General features: G+C 41.8%; 1 protein-coding gene across 3 annotated transcripts in view; it reads left to right on the top strand.

Annotated features, from left to right (window-relative positions):
- CELSR1 (cadherin EGF LAG seven-pass G-type receptor 1) overlaps nucleotides 1-15,760 on the top strand; it is a 184,023-nt gene extending 168,263 nt beyond the window's left edge. The window contains exons 26-35 of one of the 3 annotated variants that reach the window (XM_077338234.1): nucleotides 2,241-2,353; nucleotides 2,924-3,003; nucleotides 5,169-5,295; nucleotides 6,648-6,773; nucleotides 7,563-7,657; nucleotides 8,052-8,155; nucleotides 8,879-9,040; nucleotides 10,444-10,686; nucleotides 11,518-11,782; nucleotides 13,173-15,760. In XM_077338234.1, coding sequence (XP_077194349.1) covers nucleotides 2,241-2,353; nucleotides 2,924-3,003; nucleotides 5,169-5,295; nucleotides 6,648-6,773; nucleotides 7,563-7,657; nucleotides 8,052-8,155; nucleotides 8,879-9,040; nucleotides 10,444-10,686; nucleotides 11,518-11,782; nucleotides 13,173-13,197 — 1,340 coding nt within the window. In that variant the 3' untranslated portion in view covers nucleotides 13,198-15,760. Of the gene's footprint in view, nucleotides 1-2,240; nucleotides 2,354-2,923; nucleotides 3,004-5,168; nucleotides 5,296-6,647; nucleotides 6,774-7,562; nucleotides 7,700-8,051; nucleotides 8,156-8,878; nucleotides 9,041-10,443; nucleotides 10,687-11,517; nucleotides 11,783-13,172 lie in introns of all 3 variants that reach the window. The other 2 variants (XM_077338233.1, XM_077338232.1) reach the window with 2 other exon arrangements.
- The last annotated feature ends 9,708 nt before the right edge of the window (nucleotides 15,761-25,468 follow it).

Genomic DNA, 25,468 nt, shown 5'->3' with positions numbered 1-25,468 from the left:
TGGTCCCGCCCTTCGCAGAGTGGGTAGGCCAGGGAAGCAAGGAAACACTGCAGCCACCAGCAGAGGGCCACAGAACTCCTGCTGTGACAGGTAAAAAAGGGGAAGGGGAGAGAGAGTGTGTGTGTGTGAGTGTCAGAAAGGGAGGGAGCTAGGATCATGAAGTCTGACAGCAGGTATGTGTTCCACATACCCTTTGATGGTCAGACTCTCATTAGAATTTATTCAATTCATAATTATCAGACAAGTGTAGCTAAATGGGGGAAAATGTCTGAATACTCACACTCAGTGTGCAAAATTTTCATACCTTTCTATAGTGTAGATTTTCCCCTGTAATATTTTGAGATCTCATTTCTATCTCAAACAGTTATAATGCTTAGTGAAGCTATAGCTGAGAAACCTTGATTCAGAATCTTTTTCCCACCCATTTGTTTATCTGGAAACTCCTTCCAAGTGACAGATAGCTAAAAGTCAGAAACCATAGGTAAGGTGTCTGGTATCCCCTTACTGACATTGTGTTCCTTGTTCTCAGAATTGAATACTCTGTGCAAAAAAAAAAGGAAACAAAAATTACTGTATGCCTTCACATACTCTTATCCTCCAGGGCCCTTTGGGTTTCTCAGCATTAAGTGGAAACCTTAATTACCCCTGGAAGGAAAGATATCATCACTGAAACCTCGGACAGTAGATAAGGCTGGAGATATACATTACAAATTTCAGATTCTTGAAAAGCCAGTGAGGCGCCTAAGGCAGAAACTGTCAGGGAAATTGTCCAGATCATTACATATTTACCCAAAAATATCCTTGATGTATTTATTGTCATTTATTTGGTAACACAGCTTCAGTTTTAGTTAGGAACTGACTCCCAAGTCATTCAGATTCACCGGCTGAAATATGTGTGGAATTAGTGCATGTAAGCATATTCACACAACGGAAACCTTACAGAATGTCAACCCAGATTTCGACTACATTTGAATTTCTGTTGAGCTCAGTCAAACATGCCCCTTTAGTGGTGCTGCTGCAGCTAATGATGGTTTAACATGGTAGATTACATACTGAGGACCACTTCACATGTTACAAGAAAGGTTTAGAGCCTAGTGCTGTATCTGTAGGATGTTCGCCTGGTCTCAACCCAGACCAGGGCCATTTTGTTCCTGGCCCCATCTTGGTGGAATGAGCTCCCTGAAGAGCTAAGGGCCCTGCCAGAGTTATCATTGTTCCGCAGAGCCTGCAAGACAGAGCTTTTCCGCCAGGCATATGGTTGAGGCCAGGGCGGGGTCCCAATATTTGATTCAAGCTGGGATCCCCCATATCCATATTGTTATTTTGTTATTGTTTACTGATTGATCTGGCTCCTCACTCCCTCTAGTAAGTCTAGTAAGTCAACAAGGAAATTGGCTCCCTGGCTGGACGAAGAGTTGAGTAGCTAGTGGTTTTTCACCTGCCACCTTTTAGCAGTAATAGTAAGTAATTAAGGGAATTATGGGGGGTTTGTTATGTTTTTATCTTTTTATTATTGTAAACCGCCATGAGCCCAATTGGAAACGGTGATATAGAAATCTAGGTATAAATAAATAAATAAACAAACAAACTATGTATTTGAAAGGTGTTCTTGAGTCAGAAGGCATCAGATAATGGTATGATCAGAAACCTAGGCCAATTTAAGCACCTGGAGGCATGTTTGCTGTGTTCTTTTGGACAAATTTATTTTATTTTGTGTATTTAATTAAGATTCCACATTGTCCCTTAAAATGGTTGGGGCTGGGAATAATGCTGGGATCCACCTTTTTAATGTAACATTTTGAATTGGTCTTAACACAAGCCTGAGAAATATGTAACTCATTCCTGTTGAATTTTATAAGTTGTGAACTACCTGCCTAAAGGCAAAAAAAAGGGTGCCTCGTTTTGATTTAGTAAAATATTAATAAGGTAAAATACAGAGACTGAAAAAAGTTCATTTTCTGCCAGCTCATATTTAAATCAGATGTTTTGTCATAGTTTAATGCGAACTGCGTATACAGGCGAAGTCTGCGAATGCATTGCTGTATTTTAATAGTCTTTTGCACAATACTCAATGGTTAGTTTTTTTCTACTAGGTGGCAGCTCTTTCAAGAAGGAAAGGCCATACCTTTTACATGATGGTTATGCAATATACTTTGTAAGGATTTGGAATATGAATCTTGAATACTGGTTGTCGGGTCCATAATTAGGGAATCCCCCCCCCCTTGTGTGTTGTGCTATAGGCCTTGCAGTGGGTCTGGATCCAAAGGGCTATGGGAACCCAGATTTCTGCTGGCTTTCTGTTCATGACACCCTCATCTGGAGCTTCGCAGGACCCATTGTGATTGTTGTGGTTGTAAGTATTGCAGAGGTGACTTGCAGAACTGAAATGACTACTGTCATGCAATCTGGCCTATTGACAGTCTCCAAATTCGTGTTTGGCATGCTCCTCCCAACAAATCAAAGAGTCATGTTACCAGTGATAATTAATCTTGAAACTGTAATAAATCTTAGTAACTGCACTGGGACTTATGAAAAGGTGTGAGGGCAGCCATTGCTGCAAACAAAGCAAGCATTTTGTGCTATCGACTGCTAACGAAAAAATAGGCTTGCCCCCTGCCTCCTGGCCAGTGTTAAAAATCTTGATAACCATCCCTATGACAGCTGGTTCACATAAGTACCAGCTGCAAGGTTTTCTTTTCTAATTCAGCCTGTTGATTAAGCTTAACCTTATGGTTGCTTTAGGAGGCCTTTTTTCTACAGGGCAGATCCTCAACACAGCTTTTAGCTGATTCAGTGGCTCGAATTAAGAAGGCAAAGGGAACCCTCATCTTTGCAGACTTGAGGGCAATTTGGTGAATTGACAGAGGAAAATCAAATCTAAATGTTATTTTGAGCTATCCTTTTTTTCCCCCCTCTCTTCAAGATCAACATTGTAATCTTCATACTGGCAGTGAAAGCATCTTGCAGACGAAGGCAGCGTTCATTGGAGAAAACTGGAGTCATGTAAGTTTGTAGCCAGAGCTGATAGGAAATGCTCCTAAGCAGTGATCACACACGGAAATCATGTCTGCCAAGTGGAATGGCTCCTGTGTCACAGTTTGGCCCCTTTTCAAAAGAACTTTGATTGTTGACTACACATGAAGCTGCCTGATACTGAGTCTGACCATCAGTCTGCCAAGGCCAGTATTGTCTGCTCAGACCAGCAGCATCTCTCAGGTGCCTTGTCCTTTTATCTGGAGATGCTGGAGAAGCAGGGGCTTTTCCACTGAGCCACAGCCACAGTCTCTCTTTTCACTTCATCCTCTGCTATTGTGAACAGATAACAGACCTCTGAATCCCAGAGCCAGGAGGCAACATCAGGGGAAGGACTCATCCTCCTCACCCTGTTGTTGGCCATGCAGAGGAACTGATTGGCCACTATGCGAAACAGGATGCTGGACTAGATGAACCGCTGGTCTGATCCAGCAGGGCTCTTCATATGTCCTTATGATAGCAAGACTTGCTTGTGGAAGGAGAGGGCACTTAACAGTGCAGTTCTAAGAAAAGCAACACCTTTCTGGGTATAACTTGGCCTAGAAGGGTGTAACTCTGTTTAGGTCTGCACTGTTCAACTTCAGCCCTAAGAGCACTTTCTGGGGAGCGAGGACCATTTACTTACTTTAAATCTTACTTGGAACTTACTTCTGGGTAGAGTTGCTTAGGATTGTCCACAATCTTAGTTGAGTGTTTCTCCCTAGCTTTGTAATTTCTTTCACCTTTATATTATGTGATCCCAAGGGGAACACATTTTTATTCATGGCATTGTTACAGTAGTTTACATGCTAAAAGGAGGCATAAGGCTTTCTGGTGAAAGTTGACGATTGTGCTTCCTTTGGCAGCATAGTTGCTCTGGGACATAAGCAAACAGTTTAACATCGTTTTTACTTGTCCAGTCTAGAAATTTGTCTCACTGTCTTTGAGTTAATTAAAGGCTAGTATTTACATCATGCTCACTGTTGGAAGGCAGTGAGTGATACTATACTAAGGTGACCAGATTTTAACATTGGTAAAGCAGGATACCATTGACCGGGGGGGGGGGGGTCTTGATTAAAACATTTGGTCTATATGGAACAACAAAAATTTTCATAGAACGCAAAAATAGTATTGTAATGTATATTTTTTAATTTCAACATCAGTACAATTTGCCAGGTGCCCCCAGATGTCCCTCCAAAAGTGGGACAACCTGGTCACCTTATACTATACAGTGGTAAAAGGTAAAGGTGTGCAAGCACCAAGTCATGTCTGACCCTTGGGGTGACGCCCTCTAGCGTTTTCTTGCCAGACTCAATACAGGGTGGTTTGCCATTCCCTTCCCTAGTCATTACTGTTTTACCCCCCAGCAAGCTGGGTACTCATTTTACCGACCTCGGAAGGATGGAAGGCTGAGTCGACCTTGAGCTGGCTGCTGGGATTGAACTCCCAGCCTCATGGTCAGAGCTTCAGACAGCATGTCTGCTGCTTTACCACCCTGGGCCACAATATTATACAGTGGAGTATCTTTCAAATTCACTAACAGCATGCAAGAATGCAAATATTGGTGATTTCTGGTGATACAGACAGGGAGAACAAACAGAAGGGCAAAGAAAGCAAACTGCTACACTCCCAGGGGCTGCTGTTTCTCTCACACATTTATATTCTCTCTCTCTGACAATGGAACAAGACAAGCTGGAGAGAACAAGACGTGGTAACGTTTGGTGGGTAAATGAAGGAATTTTGCAAAGGTCACATAGCCATAATCTGTGAGAACCAACCAACATCTGCAGGGCCCTTGCTCCCCCCATCCCCTCAGAAACCCACTAAGACTCCTGGACCTGTTCGAATTACCATTGTTTATATTATGATACACTGTTATGTTATACTGTCACCCGGTTTATCAATTAATAATATTAATGTTATTGTATGTATGGTTTCATGTAGTTTCAGTTATATGTAAACTGCTTTGAGCATTTGGGGAGGACGGTATATAAATATGAATAAATAAAATAAAGAAAGCTAGCATTTAGTTTTGTACTTTTTAGTCTAGATTTCTGTTCTTTTTGAATGCTTGGTGGGCTGAAAATGGGAAGGTTTGTGCCAGGGACTGCAATATAAAATGGACCCACTAAAAATAAGGGTATGTTTTTATCTAGCTCCGTACTGCGTACAGCTTTCCTGCTGCTTCTCTTGATAAGTGCTACCTGGTTACTGGGGCTGATGGCAGTCAACAGTGACGTCATGACATTCCACTACCTCTTTGCCATCTTCAGTTGTTTACAGGTAAATTAGAAAACTCTATATTTATGGCATATCATTTATCTCCTGTTGCCCAAGAAGGCCTTTTGTTAACCTATACCCTTGACTATAAAACCTTTGAGTATCATTTAAAGGCAAAAGAGAGCCAGCTTGGTATAGTGGTTAACAGCAGTGGCCTCTAATCTGGAGAATCGAGTTTGATTCTCCACTTCTCCACATACAGCCAGCTGGGTGACCCTGGACCAGTCACAGTTTTCTCTCAACCTCACCCACCTCACAGGATGTCTGTTGTGGGATAAGGGAAGGCAATTGTAAAGTGCTTTGACACTCCTTTGGGAAGTAAAAAGTGAGGTACCAAAACCCAGTTCTTCTTAAAAGATTCACCCTGAGCCACCAGGGAAGGATGGAATACAGATGTTATTACAAATGAATAAAACTTCCTGAGCCCTCTTGGGCCATATCAAAAAACTTTCAGTAACCGTTGTTGTACTATTCTAATATATTGTCTACTGTTAAAAAGGTAAAGGTATCCCCTGTGCAAGCACTGGGTCATGTCTGACCCTTGGGGTGACGCCCTCTAGCGTTTTCTTGGCAGACTCAATACGGGGTGGTTTGCCAGTGCCTTCCCCAGTCATTACCGTTTACCCCCCAGCAAGCTGGGTACTGATTTTTTCTGACCTCGGAAGGATGGAAGGCTGAGTCAACCTTGAGCCGGCTGCTGGGGTCGAACTCCCAGCCTCATGGGCAGAGCTTCAGGCTGCATGTCTATTGCCTTACCACTCTGCGCCACAAGAGGCTCTGTCTACTGTTACCATTGTATTATCATTGTCACAATTATTGAGTTATCTGTATTGTTCCTGCTCTATGTAAAGCACCCTGAGAACATGGGGATGGTGGTATATAAATATAATGAATAAATAAATAAGTCTGGAGGTGGATGGTTAAGGTGTCAAGGGTAACCAATGGGAAGCTGCTCCAACAAAAATTCCCTCCATAAACAACCTGATATTTTGAACAGGAGCTAGTAAACCTTCATCTGAGTCAAATTATAGAAGATAGGTCACTATTTGGCTGGTTCCCAGACTTTAAGGGCGCATAGCGTTCATTATAGTCCATGCAAGTCACACCCCCCCCCCCCATGTGCAGCCTGTGCAAATTTCCTCAGTCATCTCTGTGGCAGTCTTGGCGAATAGTGGGACTGGGAAGAGCTAGTTGGGTCTGTTTTAATCATATACCACAAAGCCACTGTAAAACCAGCAACTTGGAAGGAAACCAGAGTTGATCTTTTTACAACGTAGGGATAAAACCTTACCTTGTATTCTATATTTCCCCTTCCCCCTCCCTATTCTTGCTCTACTCTCAAAAAAAAAATCTAGGGGCTGTTCATCTTTTTCTTCCACTGCATCTTCAATAAAGAAGTCAGGAAACATTTGAAGAACACTTTCACTGGAAAGAAGCCACTCCCAGATGATTCTACAACAACAAGAGCAACTTTATTAACCGTAAGAAGCCAGATTGCAAAGGAATTTCCTTCAATATTCTTCTAGTTGTGTTACATGCTGATACATTTGCCCATGCCAAATTGTATCTGGCATTTTTGCCAAGGCTCAGAAATACATCTTGGCTTTTCAATACAAAACAGGAAGCTCTTCAGGCCTTTGTGTCCTTAGCCATTCATTTTTGAGACTGGAGAATTTTCACAAATGCAGTTGGGGTGTTAATTGTAAGTTGTATATCCCATAATTTTCCTACTTCATTTTAACAATATCCATTTGTGCAGTTGGCCTCCAGAAGTGAGGAAATATAAGCGTCTGGTTACTTTCAGGAGTTACTTCTTTTAAAAGGACCCTGTAATGACTTCTTGTGTGTAATATATGTGATTCTTAAAACATTTTGCATTAGTATCAGCAGTGATCATACCAGAAGGTCTCTTAGATACAAAAAACTTCCTTTTTGTTGCTATTTTAATGTTATGTTTCCAGCAACAGAGCACTCCCAACAAATGTCATCTCCCCTCCTGCATCTATTCAATGCCCAGAGGAAGGAAGGAGGGAGAAAATCGGGAGAGGGGTCTTTTACTCCAGCAGAGTAGTAAATCATGCATCCCCTTCCCATGCACCAATGCACACCCTTTGCATGGCTGGAAAAAGTATAGCTATAGTTTGATTGTATGCTGTATATAAGGTTTAGCTGTAAGATTATGCTTCTTGATCACCTGCTGAGTAGTTTCTTTTAAAATAGGCTGGTTTATTGGCTAAGATTTGTTATTATGCTTTTCCTCCCCCTCTCAGCGGTCCCTGAACTGTAATGATACATATATAGAGGAGCCAAATATGTATCGCACCACTCTTGGGGAATCCACTGTCTCCCTAGAAAGCACCGTCAGGTCAGCCAAGAGTCACAATAGCTACCTTGCTTATATCCTCAGGTAATCTGGTGGTGGTGCATGGCTTTCTGGCCTTTTCTTTTCTCTTTGTGTTGCTTTTGCAAATGACAAAAATAATGCCTTCATTGTAATTTCTGCATCAAGTTTTCTGCTTAAGTTGTCCCTGTCTCACAGCTCTCCAAATTGGTTTTGTACAGTAAGATCTTTGCTTGTTTGTCATTGCTATGGAATTGAATTGGCCCACATGAAGCAAATGTCGATTGAATGCTTATGACATTGGTGGCACTAACATCACAAGCCGAATATTATGTCTGATATTGTGTACTAGAAATTCAGGCATGCTGCTGTTGATAGTTCACCCATCAATATACTGACTTTGGAAAGGTCTTTTTAGAGATGAAGCTGCACAGAAGCTCAGTGTTTCATCAAGCCAAGCAAGGGCTAGTCATGTCGACGGTGATTCCTCCATCTTCCACAGAAAACCCTCAAAATCCAATGGTAAGAGAGATTTCTGATAAGCCTTATGATTTTTACAAAATGTATATCTTGCTTTTCTGCACTTACAAGTGCCACCAAGGCAGCTAACAAAACAAACACAACAAAATCAGACCAAAGATTATTATTATCTAAGAAACAGGCTTTGCTCCACTCCAACCACTTTTTAATATATATTTAAATATTTATATAGATACACAAAGGGCTCATAAAAAGAATGTTCATGTGATTTATACATACTATCGAGTAGGTTCTGAAGAAAGATCTGGGCTCCATTTTGCACCCGAGCTAAGTTGGGATATGACTACAAGTGGTGTTCACAGTAGTGAAGCCACAAGGACCATGTATAGAAGCCTACTGTACAGGGTCACATTTGCTGGAGAAGGCTGTACAGCACACACATACGATAAAAGTGTGTTGAAAGGGCAATACATGTACCATGTGATCATCTCCCTTTTTTTTAGGTACAGATTTGATCTGTGTACTTATGGGCTTTCAAATCCTTATATCCATACTGAGTCACTGAGATTATGATTCAAAGTGCATAAAAGATGGAGAATTCTCATGCTTCGAATTCTTCATGGCAATCTTACATGACTCTGTTGTTGCATGTCATGAAATACCCACTGGTGCATATTACTATCTGAAAGTCAACAGTACCTCTTGATTTTAGTTCCCACCATTCATTCAGGGCACCCATTGCTAACAATTTCTTTATGTCCGCAGAGCATGATTCCGACTCTGACAGTGAGTTGTCCCTTGATGAACACAGCAGCTCATACGCCTCCTCCCACTCATCAGACAGTGAAGATGATGTTATGGAAACAGAGAAGAAATGGAACTCTGGAAAGAACAATGACCGGGGTCCCCTGCACAGCACTCCCAAAGGTACAAGGGTGACAGTCTGAGCCATAGCACTTGCTGTGTGCATGGACTCAGAAAGAACCAAGAATGTTGATACAGTGTACTTCAGGGAGTATCATGGTACAGAGAATTGTCCCTCTGTACAAGAGAAGGTGATAGACTGGCTTCACCAAAGGAAACAACAATTCCTCTTCTCCCTCATATAACAGAGGTTGAATTTTGTTTATTAGAATTATTTGTAACTTTTTTGGGTCACTTTATCCAGCTCTAAACTGATGTGCAAAGTCCTGGATTCACCAGGTGGTTTCTGTGGATAGAAGGGATTGCCAGCCACACACTGTCTCCCCATACCTGCTGCAGCCCAAAGTGCCCCATAATGCTGCTCCTTGTGTCAAGGGACACCCAGGAACAGCATGGAGGGGAGCTGGAGGTCTGCTGTGGAAGGGGGAATTTGACAGAAATCTCCCCACTCCCTGGTGCACACAGAAATCCTTCAGTGAACTCAAGCCAATGTAACATTTTTGTTTCATTTACATATAACTGGAGATAAAAGAAAGCTTCTTAATTCACAGGCTTTAAAAAACTGATCTACTATTAGGAATTATCCTTGGGAATTATTTGCTGATCCCGGAACACAAACAAGAATTTGATGTTTGCATGAGTGCATTGTGTGTGCTGAAATGTTTAATTTTGTTGCTTGAGAAGTAAGAATCCTGGAGAGTATTTAGGAGGATGTCAGACAAGGATATACGGCATATGTTCTGTACGCATAACATGTAAGGAAAGCCAAATCAGATTTAGACAAAGACAGAGTTAAAATTGGTGGAAAGAATATTAACAAACTGAAAAATGCAGACAGCATCATATTAGCAGCAGAAAACATGGAAGGCTTGAAATGGCTACTGATGAAGGTTAAAGCAGAAAGTGGCAGAGCAGGGTCAGCATTAGTCGGAAGCAACTTGAAGGCACATAACACATACACAAAATACCATATGGTGTGTGGGGGGGGTGCTGGCACATGATAGGTACAGTACTATGCAAAGGATGCCTTGGGAGGGCGATATAAATGTATATAAAGATAGATAGAACTTCTCAAAAAGCATTCCTAGGTTTACACTCGGCCTTTGTAGAATGCAGGTTTCTAGAAAGCTAGAGAAAATAGGGAAAGAAGACAAGGGCCACCTTGTGAGTTTATGCACAATTTGTGTTTGAACCAAGAAGTTTAGCCTGAGTGATATAAGACATTTTTGCACTGGATGACGTTGATTATTGAATGATTGAAAACAGTTCGATTAATTTTATTTCTGTCAAAAATAGTTGCTGGGAAATGCTGCCGAGAGTACAAGAAGCTATGGAGGACACTCTTGAAGTTTCCCAGCTGATGTCTTACTCCTCCCCCCCCCTTTGTTTTTTGTTGTACCCTGCAGTTGATTCTGTCCCCAACCATGTGAAGCCCTATTGGCCAGCAGAAGGCATCACAGCAAGTGATGGTGAGGAGCCAGCTGCCAAGCAAAAGCTCAAAGTGGAGACCAAAGTGAACGTGGAGCTCCACCAGGAAAACCAAGCAAACCACAGCAGTGAGGTCCTGCATGACAAAGAAAATGAGGGGCAGCAGAAAGAGAACAAGCCACTAGCCCAGCAGAACAACCAGCAGCCGGAACAAAGGAAGGGTAACAAGAAGTTGCATTACACTAAAAAAAAACAGGGAGTGTCACCAAGTTCAGCTCCCAGGAGATTGTAGCTCCTTCATGCAAGACCTGGGGGTGGGGTGAGAGAGAAACAGACTAGAAGTGCATTTTCCATGCAGAAATAGGACAGGAAGTATGACTGCCTCACAAACCCTCTGCCTCTACTATGAGTAATTCCTCACAGAGGTTTAGGTGCACTGGCTGGTCAGGGGAGTCACAATTTACCACCAATCTCATCTCCCTTTATGCAACCCTGGTGCTGGAAAAGATATTTACTTTTTGGAATTTTTTTTGTTGATGACATAAACAGAAACATCAGAGGAGTTGATTTGAAATATATTTATTTTTCGCCCCTACGCCATTTTATTTTCTTCATTTACAGGAGCTGGGACAACTGCAGCTCCCTGTTGAATGTTAACCTAATGGCAAGACCAAGTTTGCTTTTGCCTAGTGTCTGACTAGTCCTCAAAGTACTTAGCCGAAGGGCTTTGTTGGATTCCCAAGAGTTCAGATGACTTGCTAAGCTTTTCTTTTATCCCTCAAACCTTGTTATTTATAATTTGTACTCCAAAGTAGAAAAGGATCCAACTTGGGTCCTGACGTCATTCCCATTTAGACTGCTTTGTCCTGTAGCTATAACAGCATCGTGGTAAGTATCGGTCATCTCTGCTGACAACCACAGAAATTACAGAGCTGTAGTTTTCTTGTTTCTTATTTCATAACTATTAGTACATGAAGAACAGCCTTGTTAGTGAATATGGGCTTTGTTACCTAAAAACAAATTTCAGCTCTTTCTTTTTCTTTCCAACTTAGGCATACTGAAAAATAAAGTCACCTACCCTCCTCCATTAGTTGACAAAAACATGAAGAATCGTCTACGGGAAAAACTGTCAGATTATAATCAAACTACTCTCTCCTCTAAAACAACTCCTATTGGGACAAACAACGGAGTTCGCTGCACATCAGATTCCGGGGTTACAATCAAAAACCCAAGACGAGATCAGGTTCCCGAGCAAATTAATGGATTGGCCATGAGTGTCCACGTGGGAACAGTAACAGGAGAGACCTCTGATTCTGAGTGAGTGCCAGCTAGCTACCCCTCTCAGCTTCCTAATATTTGCTGTTCTAGTTTGCACAGGTTTAGCACTTTTAATCTTCTCTGCAAGTAATTGCAGCTCAAAAAATGCCATTGCACCACATCATCGCTACAGCTATGACCTCGCTTTGTTGCAGTTAACCTGTGCAAGTTTTAAGCCTGCCCCTCTTGAACCATTATTGAGTCAATCATCCCAAACGTACATAAGGATATCTGATTGTCCACCTCCAATTATAACTTACAAATATCCTTTGTTTCCGTTAATTTTTCCCTGGGTCAGATGCAACATGCCCCTGCTTTCCTGGGAAGCTTCCACAAGACGTTGTGCTCTATATGAGTTTGAAATGGGACATCTGGGGCTTTCCTCTTTAAAACAAAACAAAGAAAAATCTCCTTTGCTCTGAATTAAAGAGGAAACAGTGCAGGGACTGCAAGCAGAGCCTCAGTGTGAAGCCCCTGCCCAAAGCCAGTCTAAGGAGGGGGTGGAGCTTAGTGCTACTTCTAAGTGGGCGCAATAAACTCCAGCATCCCATCCCCTTTAAACACTAACAGGAGTTTTTATCAACTGAGTTGTTGTGACTCAGCTCTTGGGGTGGGAGTGGCCATGCTTCAGGGAGGCTTGGCAAGATTCTTGCCCTGTCATTGCTCTGAGGTGAGAAGCATAAAAGTGCTAGGAAGTGGTGGTTCTTTCCATCCATATGGGTGCAGCTCAAGATTTCAGAGTAGGCCAAGAGTAATGTACCTGCATTTTTAATATGCTGGTGATTTTGGGTGGAGGAGGGAAAGTCTTCAGGAAAATGTTTGAAATACATCCCCGATATATTATACAGATTCCATATGGCCCCTTGTGCAGCTGAAGTTAATTATAAGTAAGGACTGAATCACATATATACTGGGTGGCTAGTTTAAAATACTCCTGGCCACAACCCTGACCCAGCTCCTAATCCATTCGGGGCTGCTTTTAAGTACAAGCAGAAACATCTGGAGAGCCATTTTTGCAGGTTTCCAACACATCATCTAGTTCAGCAAGGAGGTAGCTGAGCCTAGGCGGAAGTATGTAAGTTCTGTGAAGGCCAGCTGGTACCCTTTGAACTTAGGTATTACTAAGGCCAAAATCCTTTCCCTATTCCAGCCAAACACTTAATGACCATTGCAGTTTTTGAATCCCAATTCTATTCATGATCCTTCAGTGCTTTTCAGCACTTTAGTGACCTTCTCACTGCAACAAAGATGAGCCTCTTTGTAGGAAGCTTTGTCTGAAAACGCATGGCTGTGCCCCTGCATGATCATGTACTAAAATGACCAGGACAGGTTTGCTTGGAATTTTCGGCCTCTAACCCTCAATTGCATGGTTACTTCTTCTCACGAACAGAGGCAGTAACGAAACTTCAATTTGAATCATCAGGAAATTATGACAACCGTTGCACCTTGGGAATACTCCGCTGGAACGTTGCTTGCTTGGGACCTCTCAATTTCGACACATTCTTTACTGCATCATGAGGATACCAAGGATGTTGCATCTGGGGCAAGTTTCACATCATGGCATACGTCGATGCTCCCCGTTTCCTAGGAGGACCATGTTAGATTGACTTGCAGCACACTCAAGTGCCTGCCTGCCTATGCAAGTGGTGCCAAAACACACAGACAATGATGGGGACGCATTTTGGCAGAAGACTTCCATTTGGAAAAGCGGACAGAGCCATAGCAATGCTGCAAGGGCTGCAGAGTGGGCCAGTCCATACCAATGATTGACTTGTTCTTAGCATCCCATCAGCAAGCCCCCGCCCCTCAATCTCCCCATCTGAAAGATACATTTGGGGTTTTGTTCAGATGACACCAGGATCATTGAACTCAGGAGAAAGGAGTTATCACCACCAAGTGCCCTTTTAATTCCTTTGCCAGCTTCTGCACCAATTTGTGGTGGACACTTTGTCTTAAACTACCATCATTTTGATATAAATATATATATATAAATATATATATATAGCTGTAGATAATTTTATATATTTTGTATGGTGATTCTGAAAAAAGTAAGGTTTTTGCTTTGTACATTCACATATATGTTGATTTTCTTACATTTGATAGCAAGAGAGCAATTGTGAAAGAGCTTTGGTATTTTTTATATTAAAAAAGAATAGCACAAGTGTACTTGAACTTGGCATTGAGAGGAAGAGAAGAAACAAAAGGCACAATCAGTATCTGCATGAAGCCCAACCAAGTAAGTGATGCACAGGGCAACTTTAAGCAGAGTGGTGCCCTTCTAAGTCCATAGAAGCCTACAGAAAGGCGTCACTCTGCATAGCACGTCGGTTTAGAAAAGCCCACTGTGTGACCTTCAGTATCGACCTTCATAAGCAGATTTGGTCAGGAATAGTTGTTGTTGTTTCTTTTAATCTTCAATACAACCAGCCAAACAAAAATCCATGGGTGATTTCTAAGGCAAATCAGGCCTTTCCCAGCCTTCATCTGCATACAGATATTTTACTTGTGCTGTGGAATTCACCCCCTGTCTACCTGAGTATAGAAATTACTCTGATTATAAATTATATTTTGCAACAGCATTTCATGTTCAGAGTAAAGTTTGTGTAACTATGGATGCTGGCCACCCACTAGCTTTTATCTCCAACTTTTCTGCCAATCTGCATGATTATTTTCTGTGGACATTCAGATTATTTCTATGTCAAAGCAGAGTAAAAAAAAAAGTCTAAAGGAACTTCAGTTCAGTTCCTAAGGCTTTAGCAGCCATTCATGAAGGGCTTTCAATTAAACGAAATCTTTCTCTTGTGAGGCAAACACAAAAATTTGAACCAAATAGCTGGCAACTTCTTCTCTTTCTGGGCTTTTTACAAAGGAGGCCTGGGAAATGTAAATATTTACTTCTGCAGAGGATGCCTTCTGGTTTGACTGTGAGTCCTTCACCTTCTGGACATAGTCCATCTGGAATTTCGCCTATTCAAGCCCCTTTGTTATGAACCAAAGTTATACTAAGGCACATAGGGGGCGATTCTGTACCAGCAGCGCCAGTCTGGACTGCCGTCGGTACAGAGCTGCAGAGCTGCATGCTCCGCAGCATGCAGAATCCCCACAGTGGACATATTTCAGTGCCAGATCATGTCCTGTGTGGAAATGTGTCCTGCGGGGAACACATTTCAGTGGGAGACCCAGTGTCCCACTGAAAGGAGTCCTCCCAGGTAACGCGGTGGCTGCAGGTAGGTTCTGCCGCATGGGGTGGTGGCGGGGGTGTTTTGTAGTTTGCTGGACAGTGGGACTGCATTCTACACAATCCCACCGTCCTGCAAACTAAACAAACAATGCCCTACAAACTAAACAAAACCACCCTGTGGCGCCAGGATGAGCCGCAAAGCCATCCAGGACATTGTTTTTCCCCTGCAGGCCTCCGTAAGGCAGGGAGGCCTTCCAGGCCCATCTCTTCCTGTCCTAATGGCCCCCACAACACCAAAAGGGAACATGGAAGAATCCATGTTCCCTTAGCACGGGGCTTCTGGGGCCTGATCTGCATCAGGCCCAGGAGGATCGCAGCCTGGTAGCAGCATCATATAAACATAGGGATTCACCCCAGATTCATATAGACACCATCCCGGCCTTTACCACTTGTGTGGAATCAGCCATGAATAGCATAAATTCTGCAAGGTGTGAGCTAGGAAGTCTGCTCCGAATTCTTCTTAGCTATAAGCTCACTGAGCAAGCCATTATCCTTTTAGATTTCGTGCCTTCTCCTCTTCATATCCCCTACTCATCAAATCTACAATATGAGGGTAAGGTTGCTGGCCTAGCTTGTATTCTTAGTGTATGTATTGCAGCAATTTAATTTTTCCCATCAGGAAAAGGCACTAGAGGGAGGAAACCACTGTGAGTGGAGATCTGCTGCATAATGTTATCTGCTTTTGAGAAAGCCCCTCTCAGGTCAAACCTTTTCACCCCCAACTTAATTGCAGTAAAGAGACAAAAGAAGAAAAGTGATTTTTATCCCTTTGGTTGTATTGAAATAGGTGGGAAGCTTTCCTGCTTTTCCCTGTGAGTGGTTCAAAGTGGGCTACAAGATCCCCTTTTCCTCTGAAGCTCTAAAGCCCAACTATAAACAATTCCATTGCAACTTCACTTTTTTTGTGAGGAATCTCAACACTTGTCTGTGGGAATAATTCCCGAACTGTAGTCATATCAGCTAATTGCAATAAAAGTAACCAGGAATCTTTATCTAGAGCCAGAGCCTACCTTCCCCCAAAAGTTGAGTTTTCACAGGCCTTAAAAATGGAATGATAGAGAATTCAAGCAAGTTCCTAAAGATAATTTTGCAGAACCTCAGTAAAGTTCAATGTGTTGGCAGAGCAGCAGCCATCTCTGGCCCCTTGATTCCCTTCTCCTGTTCTGGACTAGGTGCAAGAGAAATGTCCAATGGATCGTGTTCTTTTGCTTCTGAAACACTGTTTGTTATTAGTCTTTCTAGCATGGGTTAAACAGCATATACTGTGCAGAATTGTCTCTTCCTTCAGGTGGGATGAGCGCAAACTGGGAAAATGTAGTTTGTGCATGGTCAAACAATGACCCCAACCAGGAGGTTTGCCCATTAACCAAACCAGTTTGTGCCACTGCAAACCTCATTGAGAGGGACCACAGCCTGAAAACCAGTTTCATCATGTGGTTTGTGCCCATCCCTAGTCTGTGTGAGAGAGACAAACATGTTACAGCAGCCATGAATCCCGTTGTTAGGGGTTGTTTCAGTAGTTTAAAAAGGTGCGGAAGAGAAACAAGACTTACTGGTGGTGCTGCAGTCACGGCCCCAATTTTTAAATGGCTAATTTCCCCCTAAAATGCTGGTGGCCACAAGATGAGCCCATGGCTGCCATAATGTGTTGTTGGGCTCAGGGAATAAGCAGGTTCAGACCAAATGTGCTTCAGGAGTTCTTCTACAGCAAATGAAATAACACCTGACAGTAAGCACAGGTTTTATAAGCAGGGTGGCTTGATTTAAATTAAGCACATTTCGATCGTGATTTAAATGACCAGGGGGAAAGGCCATTTTAAATCTAATACAAATCATGTTTCAGCTAATTCAAATAATTTCAAATCACACAGATGTACTTTTTGCTTGATATAACCATTAGTATATATCTGTCGGCAACTAAATATCTGTTGGCAACTAAATAAGGCCTTTGTATTAAACTCAGGAAACCTCTGGTCATGCAGTGCCTTTTTTGCACTACAGAATTAGCATTTGCTGAGGAAGAAATTGTGAAATCAAGTGGGGCTTGTTTGGTTCTCTCTATGTACACCCAGTAATTGTTAAGCAAGACCACCACCTAGATGTATCCCAAACTTCCTCAAAACAATGACTGGTGCAGTTATAGTATATGGAAAATCTTGTGGATTTGTTCACCGTCTAAGTTTGTACAGTAATATTGCATTACATTTATACTGAATCTCAGAAGTCATGTAATCTTGTCTTCAATTCAGTCATTTTTCCAGCAAACGGGGCTTGAGCTCAGTGTATAAGATCCAGACAAATAAATCTCTTTAAGTCACATTTATTTCCATTACATTGTGGCACATGTACTTAAATTATTGCCTTCAAGGTCAATGGAACTTAAATGTGTTTATCTTTGGGCACAATCTCACCAGTGAACCCAGCATTAAGAAATTACACGCAGATATAATTTTAAACATTAAAAAAATAAAAATAATAATATAATTGATTTTTAACAAAATAAATATTTTTAACGTTTTAAAAGGTTTTTTTAAAAATCAGAAAGCCTTTTTGATGAGGGAGAGAAAGAGTCTGGCTCTTTAAAAAAAATTGCTTTCATGGGGTGTGAAATTTTTGTGTAAAAATGTTTTGAATGTATAATTATCTACCTACCACACTCAGTTGTGTGCAAATGCTTTTGCAACTGTTTTACATTTGTATGTATATTTTGCCCCAGTGAGATGTAGTTTTTCATCAGAACCGTTACTGCAAGAGCATCAGCTGTGCTAACCACAGGAGCAAAAGAACCTATTTTTTTGCATTTTTTAAAAAAAATATGGCAGAATAGACACTGGATGATTGTTTTTAACAAACATATTTATTAATGTGCAAAACACTGGAATTGAAGAACAGAGGAAAGAAGAACTTAACAATAAATTAAGGTTTTGAATTTGTATTTCTGCTCTGACCATTTGTTTACATAAAGGGATGATACTTGGGATAAATAGCATTATTTATTTATCAAGTAGGTCTCCCTGCTTTTCATGAATGTCCTTTTATAACTGTGATGGGTGACGGGAGAGATGACATGTGGATAAGCATAGGTCACCAACCTTCGTCCTGCCTCTCCACCTGTATTCCAACTTGGTGCTACCCCGTGCTTGGGGTAGGGCATGGCTGGCCACAGCCAATCAGCAGGAGGGAGGTTTCCCTCAAGTCGACCAGAACGTTATTAAGGGAGCCTGGCTCCTCAATTTTGGATGAACATTTAATTTAATAAAACATTTATTTTTAACTATTTTCTCTGGTCCCAGGCACAGTGGGAAACTTAAAGCAGTTCTGAACTATTGATAATTTAACAAAAAATACATACCAAACCATCATAAAAATGAAACTGTTTACCAGTAAAAAGCTTAACTGAGAAATTATTTTTTTTCAAATGCTTGCCCAAACAAAGAGACCTTTATCCAACTTATAAAAAATTCTGGTGAACCATCTTAGGAGGAAGTTCCAAAAATGGAAAAGGAGCCAGATCATCCTTTTTTGCCGAAGTTATTATTTCTGTGGACCTTTAGCTGTGACTTATTCAGGGTATACTGGGTTCCACAGTGCCCTTTTAGTAAAGGGCTAAGAGACTCGCTGCCATTCTACATGTCTCTTAAATGCTTTAGGCCTGTTCAGTTTTTGGTAGAGGATATAATTACTTATATCAATCTTACATTAGAATATTTAATGGTTTTTTGAGGATGATTATGTATTTTAAACTATTTGTCTCCTGGAGACTGATGGTACATGAAATGAATCCTTCATGCCCTTCTTGTTGTTAAGACTTATAACACTGAAGAAGAAAAATTCTACCTCGAGTAATCCAGTGGACTGAGGACCTTACAAAATTCATCAGCATTTGAATGTGTGGCATAGAGACAAAAATTGTGCATGGACGTATTTTTATATACATAGAAACCTTTTTTAGAAGCTTATCTACAGCTACCACTGTTTATTTTTTATTATTATTACTATTTCTATTCAGGGTAACTGAATAGTTAATTTTTAAAAACCATTTTAAAAGGATGGGCCATACCCTGTTCAATCTGCCTACTACATCTGCAGTTCAGAAGACTAATTCTGTTTCTTTTATTAATTAGTATATCAATGTGTGTGTAAATATAAATAATTTTGTCAGTTTTAATTTTTACAGGTAAATATAGCTTAAACTCAATTTGGAAGAATGATTTCCTCACACATGGTTTGACAGCACCAGTGGCCCTTGCTTAAATCCTCCAGCTCTGTGTGGAATAGAGCTTAGCTTCTCTGAATAACCACTGAAGAGTTGCTAAGCAGCCACAAGCCCTTGGCTCTGGCTCCACCGTCTGCTGAAAAGCTCATCCTGGACTTGGAGAAGCCCTCAGCTTCACTGACACAGAGCTTGTCCCACTGCTCTGCTCTCTTCTTTGCAACCAGCCAGCCCAAAAAGTCATGGAGAAAGTGAAGCATTTTGTGCCTCTTTCCCACAGGATCAGGTTATGTGGTCATTCAGTTCCCTCCATGTGCTTTGAGACACACCCCTATAAAAGGTTTCCTGGTGAGTAACAAGGATTCTACCACGTCCCATTCCCTCTTTTTCAGCCAAGAATTAAAATTCAGTACATAGGTTATGTGTAAACTGTAGACAAGATTGAGAATGAAAATGCCAAATAAGCATCCTGGCCCCTATAGACATCTGCTTAGATCTCCCATGTATTAGTGTTGGCCCCAGTCAGAAACCTTTCCCAGACAGTCACTTTAGAAACTGAATGCCCAGCAGCAGCGATCTGTTAAGACCTTGAATATATTGATTTTCTCACGTGCAAGGAAAATAACTTTCTTTAACAAGAGGGAAGCATGAAGGAAAAGCTTGTTTCAGCCATGTGACCAGCTAACATTTAGACCTGGATTGCCCAAATTACCCTTGGAAAGAACTTGTTTCTTTCTCGTAGTTCATTGGGGCTCTCCCCTTAAAAAGAAATTGACTTCAGTTAAGTGACAAAAGAAGTTATCATAATGCTGATCTTGAAGGTGAATCCACAAATTACGTTAATTGCACTGGAAAAAATAATCTCTCATGTGCAACCATTTGCATCAACATCATCTGGCAAATCACAGATTGCAATCTCTGACATATAATCTGGAGCTCAATTAAAGCATAAGAAGCAAGAGTGATATAAACCATCTTGAAAGTGCTTAAAATCTGCCATTATTATGCCACAATATCAACATGGAATAAACTTTACCGCCCAATTCTAAACCTATTTATTCTGCCCCTTCTATTTCTATAGGATCTTCTGCTGTGGTTAGGATGGCAACCTTGGCTGATAGTCTCAAATTTGGGCCAGCCAATTATAAACCTTCTCCCTAAATCTCATGTAATATTTACTTTTTTTTGTTTGCATTCTGTACACAAACCAGCCCTCTGGCAGAAAAATGCAGCGGAGAGAGCATTCTGAATTCTTAAGTGATCTGCCTTCTGGGTACGCAGAAGACATGGAATGCAGGATTTCCCCAGTCATGATAAGCAGCAGGGGTATCTACAGCATCTTATTAATGATACATCATATTAATTATTGTCAAATTGCCCTCATGCATTAACATGCTAGAACATTTGCTTTAATTGGCTAATTGGTGGTTCAGCGAGCAAAGTAATATACTGGCAAAGAAAATTACCTTTAATAGCTCTAAAAAGAACTACTCAGGGAATGATCTAATGGGATTTTTGCTGCCTACTCAGTTCAGCAGGGGCTCTAGCCTCAAACATGAACCTGAACAATTTGCTAGTCACTGTAAGGGTCAAAATTTTCATTCTTGTATAATGGAAGTGGAGTCAACAAGTTTAACAAAACCAGTTTGGTCAATTCCTCCCTACTTTCTCTGCTGTAGGAATCCAGATTTTCAGTCAGAGCTGTCTTCAGTTTCAAAATATATGTTTATGACAATGATTGCTTATAGATTCAGGTGGGTAGCTGTGATGGTCTGAAGCAGCAGAACAAAGTTTGAGCCCAGGGGCACTTTTAAGACCAGCACTGTTTAATTCTGGGCATAAGCTTTTGTGCACATATTCTATTTCACTGTAGCTAATGAGGTGTGCCTGCTTATACCTTGAAAAAAAATCTTGGTCTTAAAGATGGCACTCACAGATTATTTTTATAAATGCAACAGTACACCTTTTTTTAAACCTAAAGATACACTGTTTGGTAGAAATACAGCATATAGTGGTGAGTCATTAGCCATAATTCTGAAAATCGAATTACTAAGTAGGATCCCCAGGGACCACAAATGCCTACTGGATGTTAGTGATTCCCCCCTTAGTTCCATCACCATATATAGGCTAGGCTCATCATATACATCAGTCTCTCTCTCTCTCTCTCTCTCTCTCTCTCTCACTCTCTCTCTCTCTCTCAATTGGGCCAATCTGCAGGTATCTAAATCTATAGACCAGTCCCTCACTAACAAAAAGGTGTTTTTTCTCCAAACTCAGGGGTCCCTCAGGTTTGCACAAAAATCTAAAAACTATTTAAAAATGACATTGCAGGGCTTAAATCCCCCTATCTCTGGAACAGACTCAGCAATGGCAAGGAGAACCATAGGGGGCTGGGCTCCCTGGCATCCATTGTGAGACTGGAGGGGCTTTAGGAGCCACAGCAGGTGCTTGGATCCAACTCGCTACTACAAAACTGTGGCCACAAAAAGCTCAGCCTCAGGCCACACCAAATCCTGCCTGAGCAGCATTATCAGAGAGAACTGTTAAAATGTATATTTGTAAGCTCCACTGCTTGAGAAGAATACCATCTTCTCCAGGATATTGCTGTGGGTGAAAGATTGAGATCACGCTTGGCTCTAGATCAGACCAGAAGCAGGAGATGGCAAAGAATTAACACCTGTAGGGTCTTTGAAATAGAATAGCACTAAGAGAAAACTACACTAATTCGTCTCAACCTGTCTAATTTTTAAATTCAAATGAGTTGCCTACAACTTGGGAGTGGAGGTGGAAATGTGTCATCAAGTGCAACTTTCAACCTGCGAAGAGAATCAACCCTCTTCTCCAATTCAACGACGCTATCATAGATGCAAAATACAGGTTTTGATTTCTTGCACAAAGAGCAGAGAAAACATGGAGAAAGAAATAGAAACTCATTAAAAAATGTGCAGGGTGTATTCCACCCCCACCCCCCACCCCAGTCCTCCTGACACCTGCCTGTTAACACAAGTGGTGACATGTAACTTCTGAGGGGGAGGGGGCATGGCCAGCTGACATCACTTATGGGGGCTCCTTGAAGCCTGAAAAATTGTTTAAGCGGCTCTTCCATTGTCAAAAGGCTGCAGTAGATGGAGGTCATACTTCACCGATCGATCCATATTCTCAAAAGAGCAGCTTGAATTGGAGCTAAATCGCTTCCAGGTAATAACTACCAAAGAAATCAGAAGTGGCCAAGCCTTCCACCCCTTTAGTCAAAAAAAGACACAGCCTAAAGGAAAATATGGCAGCTGAGCTGTATTAGAGGCCAGCCTGGTGGATAATAAGAAGCACCACAGAAATCCTGTATGTTTGGCAGCCATACCATGAAGGTTGCCTCTCAGCCAAACCGATCTCAGAAAGTTGTGAGGCTAGCAGAGGAAGCCCATACATCACCCAGAGGAAGAGCATGAGACAGAACCACGCCATCACACCCTGGCATTGTTGATAGCATGCACTACCCTTGTAACTCACATTCCTCCATATTACTTGGCTCCATTCTTGTTATTGAAAGGCCTTCAAGGCAAGGGAAAAAAGGTTTTCTGTTGTACATTTCTAAAATAGGATGAAAGCACAGTTGCTGCAAAGAATGGTGAGAGTTGTTGGAAAGAACTAGTGCATATCTCCAGCATGAGGTCCAGACCTGATGTTTCTGTCCTCCAGTACTTTCAGAGGCAACTGTTTTGAAGTGGGACCTTCTACAAGCCCTGCTGAACTATGGCTTTACCCACTTTCTTGAGAAAGGTTGAGTGCCAAATTGGAGAAAGGTGCTCAGCAGAGTCACAGGTGACGTGTCAAAGCCCCACATATGGTTTCCAAGCCACTGAGAAAAGATATGAGAATTAAGAACTTGCAGCTCAGGTCTGAATCAGCTTAAGTGTGTGTGATGAGCTTCTGGAAAGGACGAGGGAGACCACAACAGCACTCAAGGGAGGAGCAGGTTCTCCTCAGAATGCCACTTAGGTGCAAATCTAAGTGGATATTTTTCGAGAACCCATTTTGCCCTTGTCTGTGTATATCATAAAGATACTTACATAAAGTTGCCTTGGCTAGTTATTTTTATCATTTTCATACATAACATGGTTAGGGGTTGTCAATTATAGTACTGCCCTACTTGATGGGTGGTAGTGAACGGATGGCTGACAATCTCTGTCACTCGTACACTGCAGTTTCAATTTACTTTCTAATTGTACAGGAAGCTTTATGCATTACAGAGTAAAAAAAAGAATCCCCAAGTTACTGAAGGCAGGGCTGGCTCCTACACCATTTGAAAATCAAACATGGCCTGAGAGGAGGGGGCAGAATGAATCAGTCTCCCACGGAGGCCAACAAACTGCTTCCGTTGCAGGATACTTCAGCCCCATGGCTGTCTGCAGGACTTTAGTAACCTCTTGGATACTAAATTCATCAATGGAGAAGCTCTTTGACACCATTACTTTGAGTTGCCTCTGGCACCCACCAAACGAACCTACCCAGACTGTGCTAGAATGCTGACATGGCAACAGGGTAAATTCAACATGGAAGCACAACTGACGGGCTCAAACCATTCCTCTATGAAAGGTGTGTGGTCCACCACTTCAGGTGTTAAAAAGGAGAGCAGGAACAAGGGCGCAACCTTTTATTTTCTTTCTTTGCATTCTCTGCTGTCATTGTGAAAACACAGATGTGAGATCAGTCGCTGCAGTAAAAGCACGAGAAGAAAATCCCACGTTACTTGTGTCATTTTTTTCAACAACAACTGAACTTGCTTTCCTTAGTTAGCCTTGGGAGGGTTACTTATGAGGCAGACAGATTTCCACTGCCCTTTCATGGCCATGAGATCACCTCAGAGGAATCAGGATGACTCCCTCTTCCAGGATCCTTTCTATTGGATTTAAACTCTCCAGGTCAGCCATGTACAGCGTTCTGAACATACGTGCCTGGCCTCTGGGTTTGCTGAGGAGCAAGGAGGAAAACCTGTTCCCAAACTGAGACATGTTCCTGCTCTCATGTCAGGTCCAGGTCCTTAGGGGAAAATACTATGCAAACCAAGTCATTGTTACATATTAACTTAGGCCCTTAACAACCCAGGAACATTGTCATTGATAGAGGTTTCCTAATCTCTCTTGAACTAGAAAAGGTGGTGGTGGGGGGAGTCTTTATTGAAAAGCCCTGTGCTGGCAGAACTGTGTGCTCACAACAGGTTCTCCTTACAGTAAAGCTGATCAAATAGTTTCGCTTTTCTTGAAACTTCTGGCTATAAAAAAACCACCCTGTAAAATCAACATAGGTGGTCTTCAAATAAGAACAGCATGCTCTGACTTGATGTTCATGCATTGCTCAGAGCCTCATCTTCTATGTATGGCACATATAAACAGGAGCTGAATGTTGGCTTTTCATTAAAATCCCTCACATTTTATAGGGTGGTTGCATTTTGTCTTGTCATCCAGACAGAGCACAGCACCACTGAACAAAAACGAAAAGCAAGTCTTTCATGACTGGAGAGATTAATAAGGAGATTCTTGGCTGCAGGGACAAATAAGGAGATTCATTGCTGGAGGGGACATCTGGCTTTTTACAGACTATTGGATTACATTATGAAATCCGTGAAGTGTGTGTGTGTGTGAGAGAGAGAGAGAACATAGTCCAACACAGCAGAGCTGCCACCCCCTCTTTCATTTCCTCTTCTCCCCACCCCCCCACCCCAATTTGTGAGCCACAGTCTCCCTCATTTATTCATATCATAAACTTATTTGAAAAATTCCCCAGAGCTTAAAGATAGGTTTGTGGCATGGGGTGCAGAAAAGGAGGAAATTAATGTTCAGGGGGGCCAAAGGGGAAGGAGACCCACTGACTACATTCAAACCAATCCTCACACTCCTGGCAAGCTCCAGAGAACATTGACAGGTCTGTAAACCCAAAAAGGCAAGACTTGGACAGCTCATAAAGGACCACTTTCCCCATGCTGGGAGAGCAGCAACGCAAATGGCTTTTAAGAGAAGGGTATTTCAAGAGAACCCTGTGATATAAGAAAGGGAATCAGCTGGGTTCCCCCCCCCCCCAGTCAAAACTCCCACTGAGGTAGAGAATGACACCAAGTCGTGTTCTGAATCAAGCAGTATTTTTAGAAGAGATACTTATTTTGTTTTAGGTTTGAAATGTATAGGTCCCATTTTAAAACACCAATGGGTTACAGCTGAGGAAGTGTACCACATCCACC

This window comes from Paroedura picta, chromosome 5 (assembly GCF_049243985.1).
Source record: "Paroedura picta isolate Pp20150507F chromosome 5, Ppicta_v3.0, whole genome shotgun sequence".
NCBI classification, from domain to species: domain Eukaryota; kingdom Metazoa; phylum Chordata; class Lepidosauria; order Squamata; family Gekkonidae; genus Paroedura; species Paroedura picta.
The sequence above is the reverse complement of the archived record's forward strand: the minus strand, read 5'-3'. Positions and strand labels throughout refer to the sequence as shown.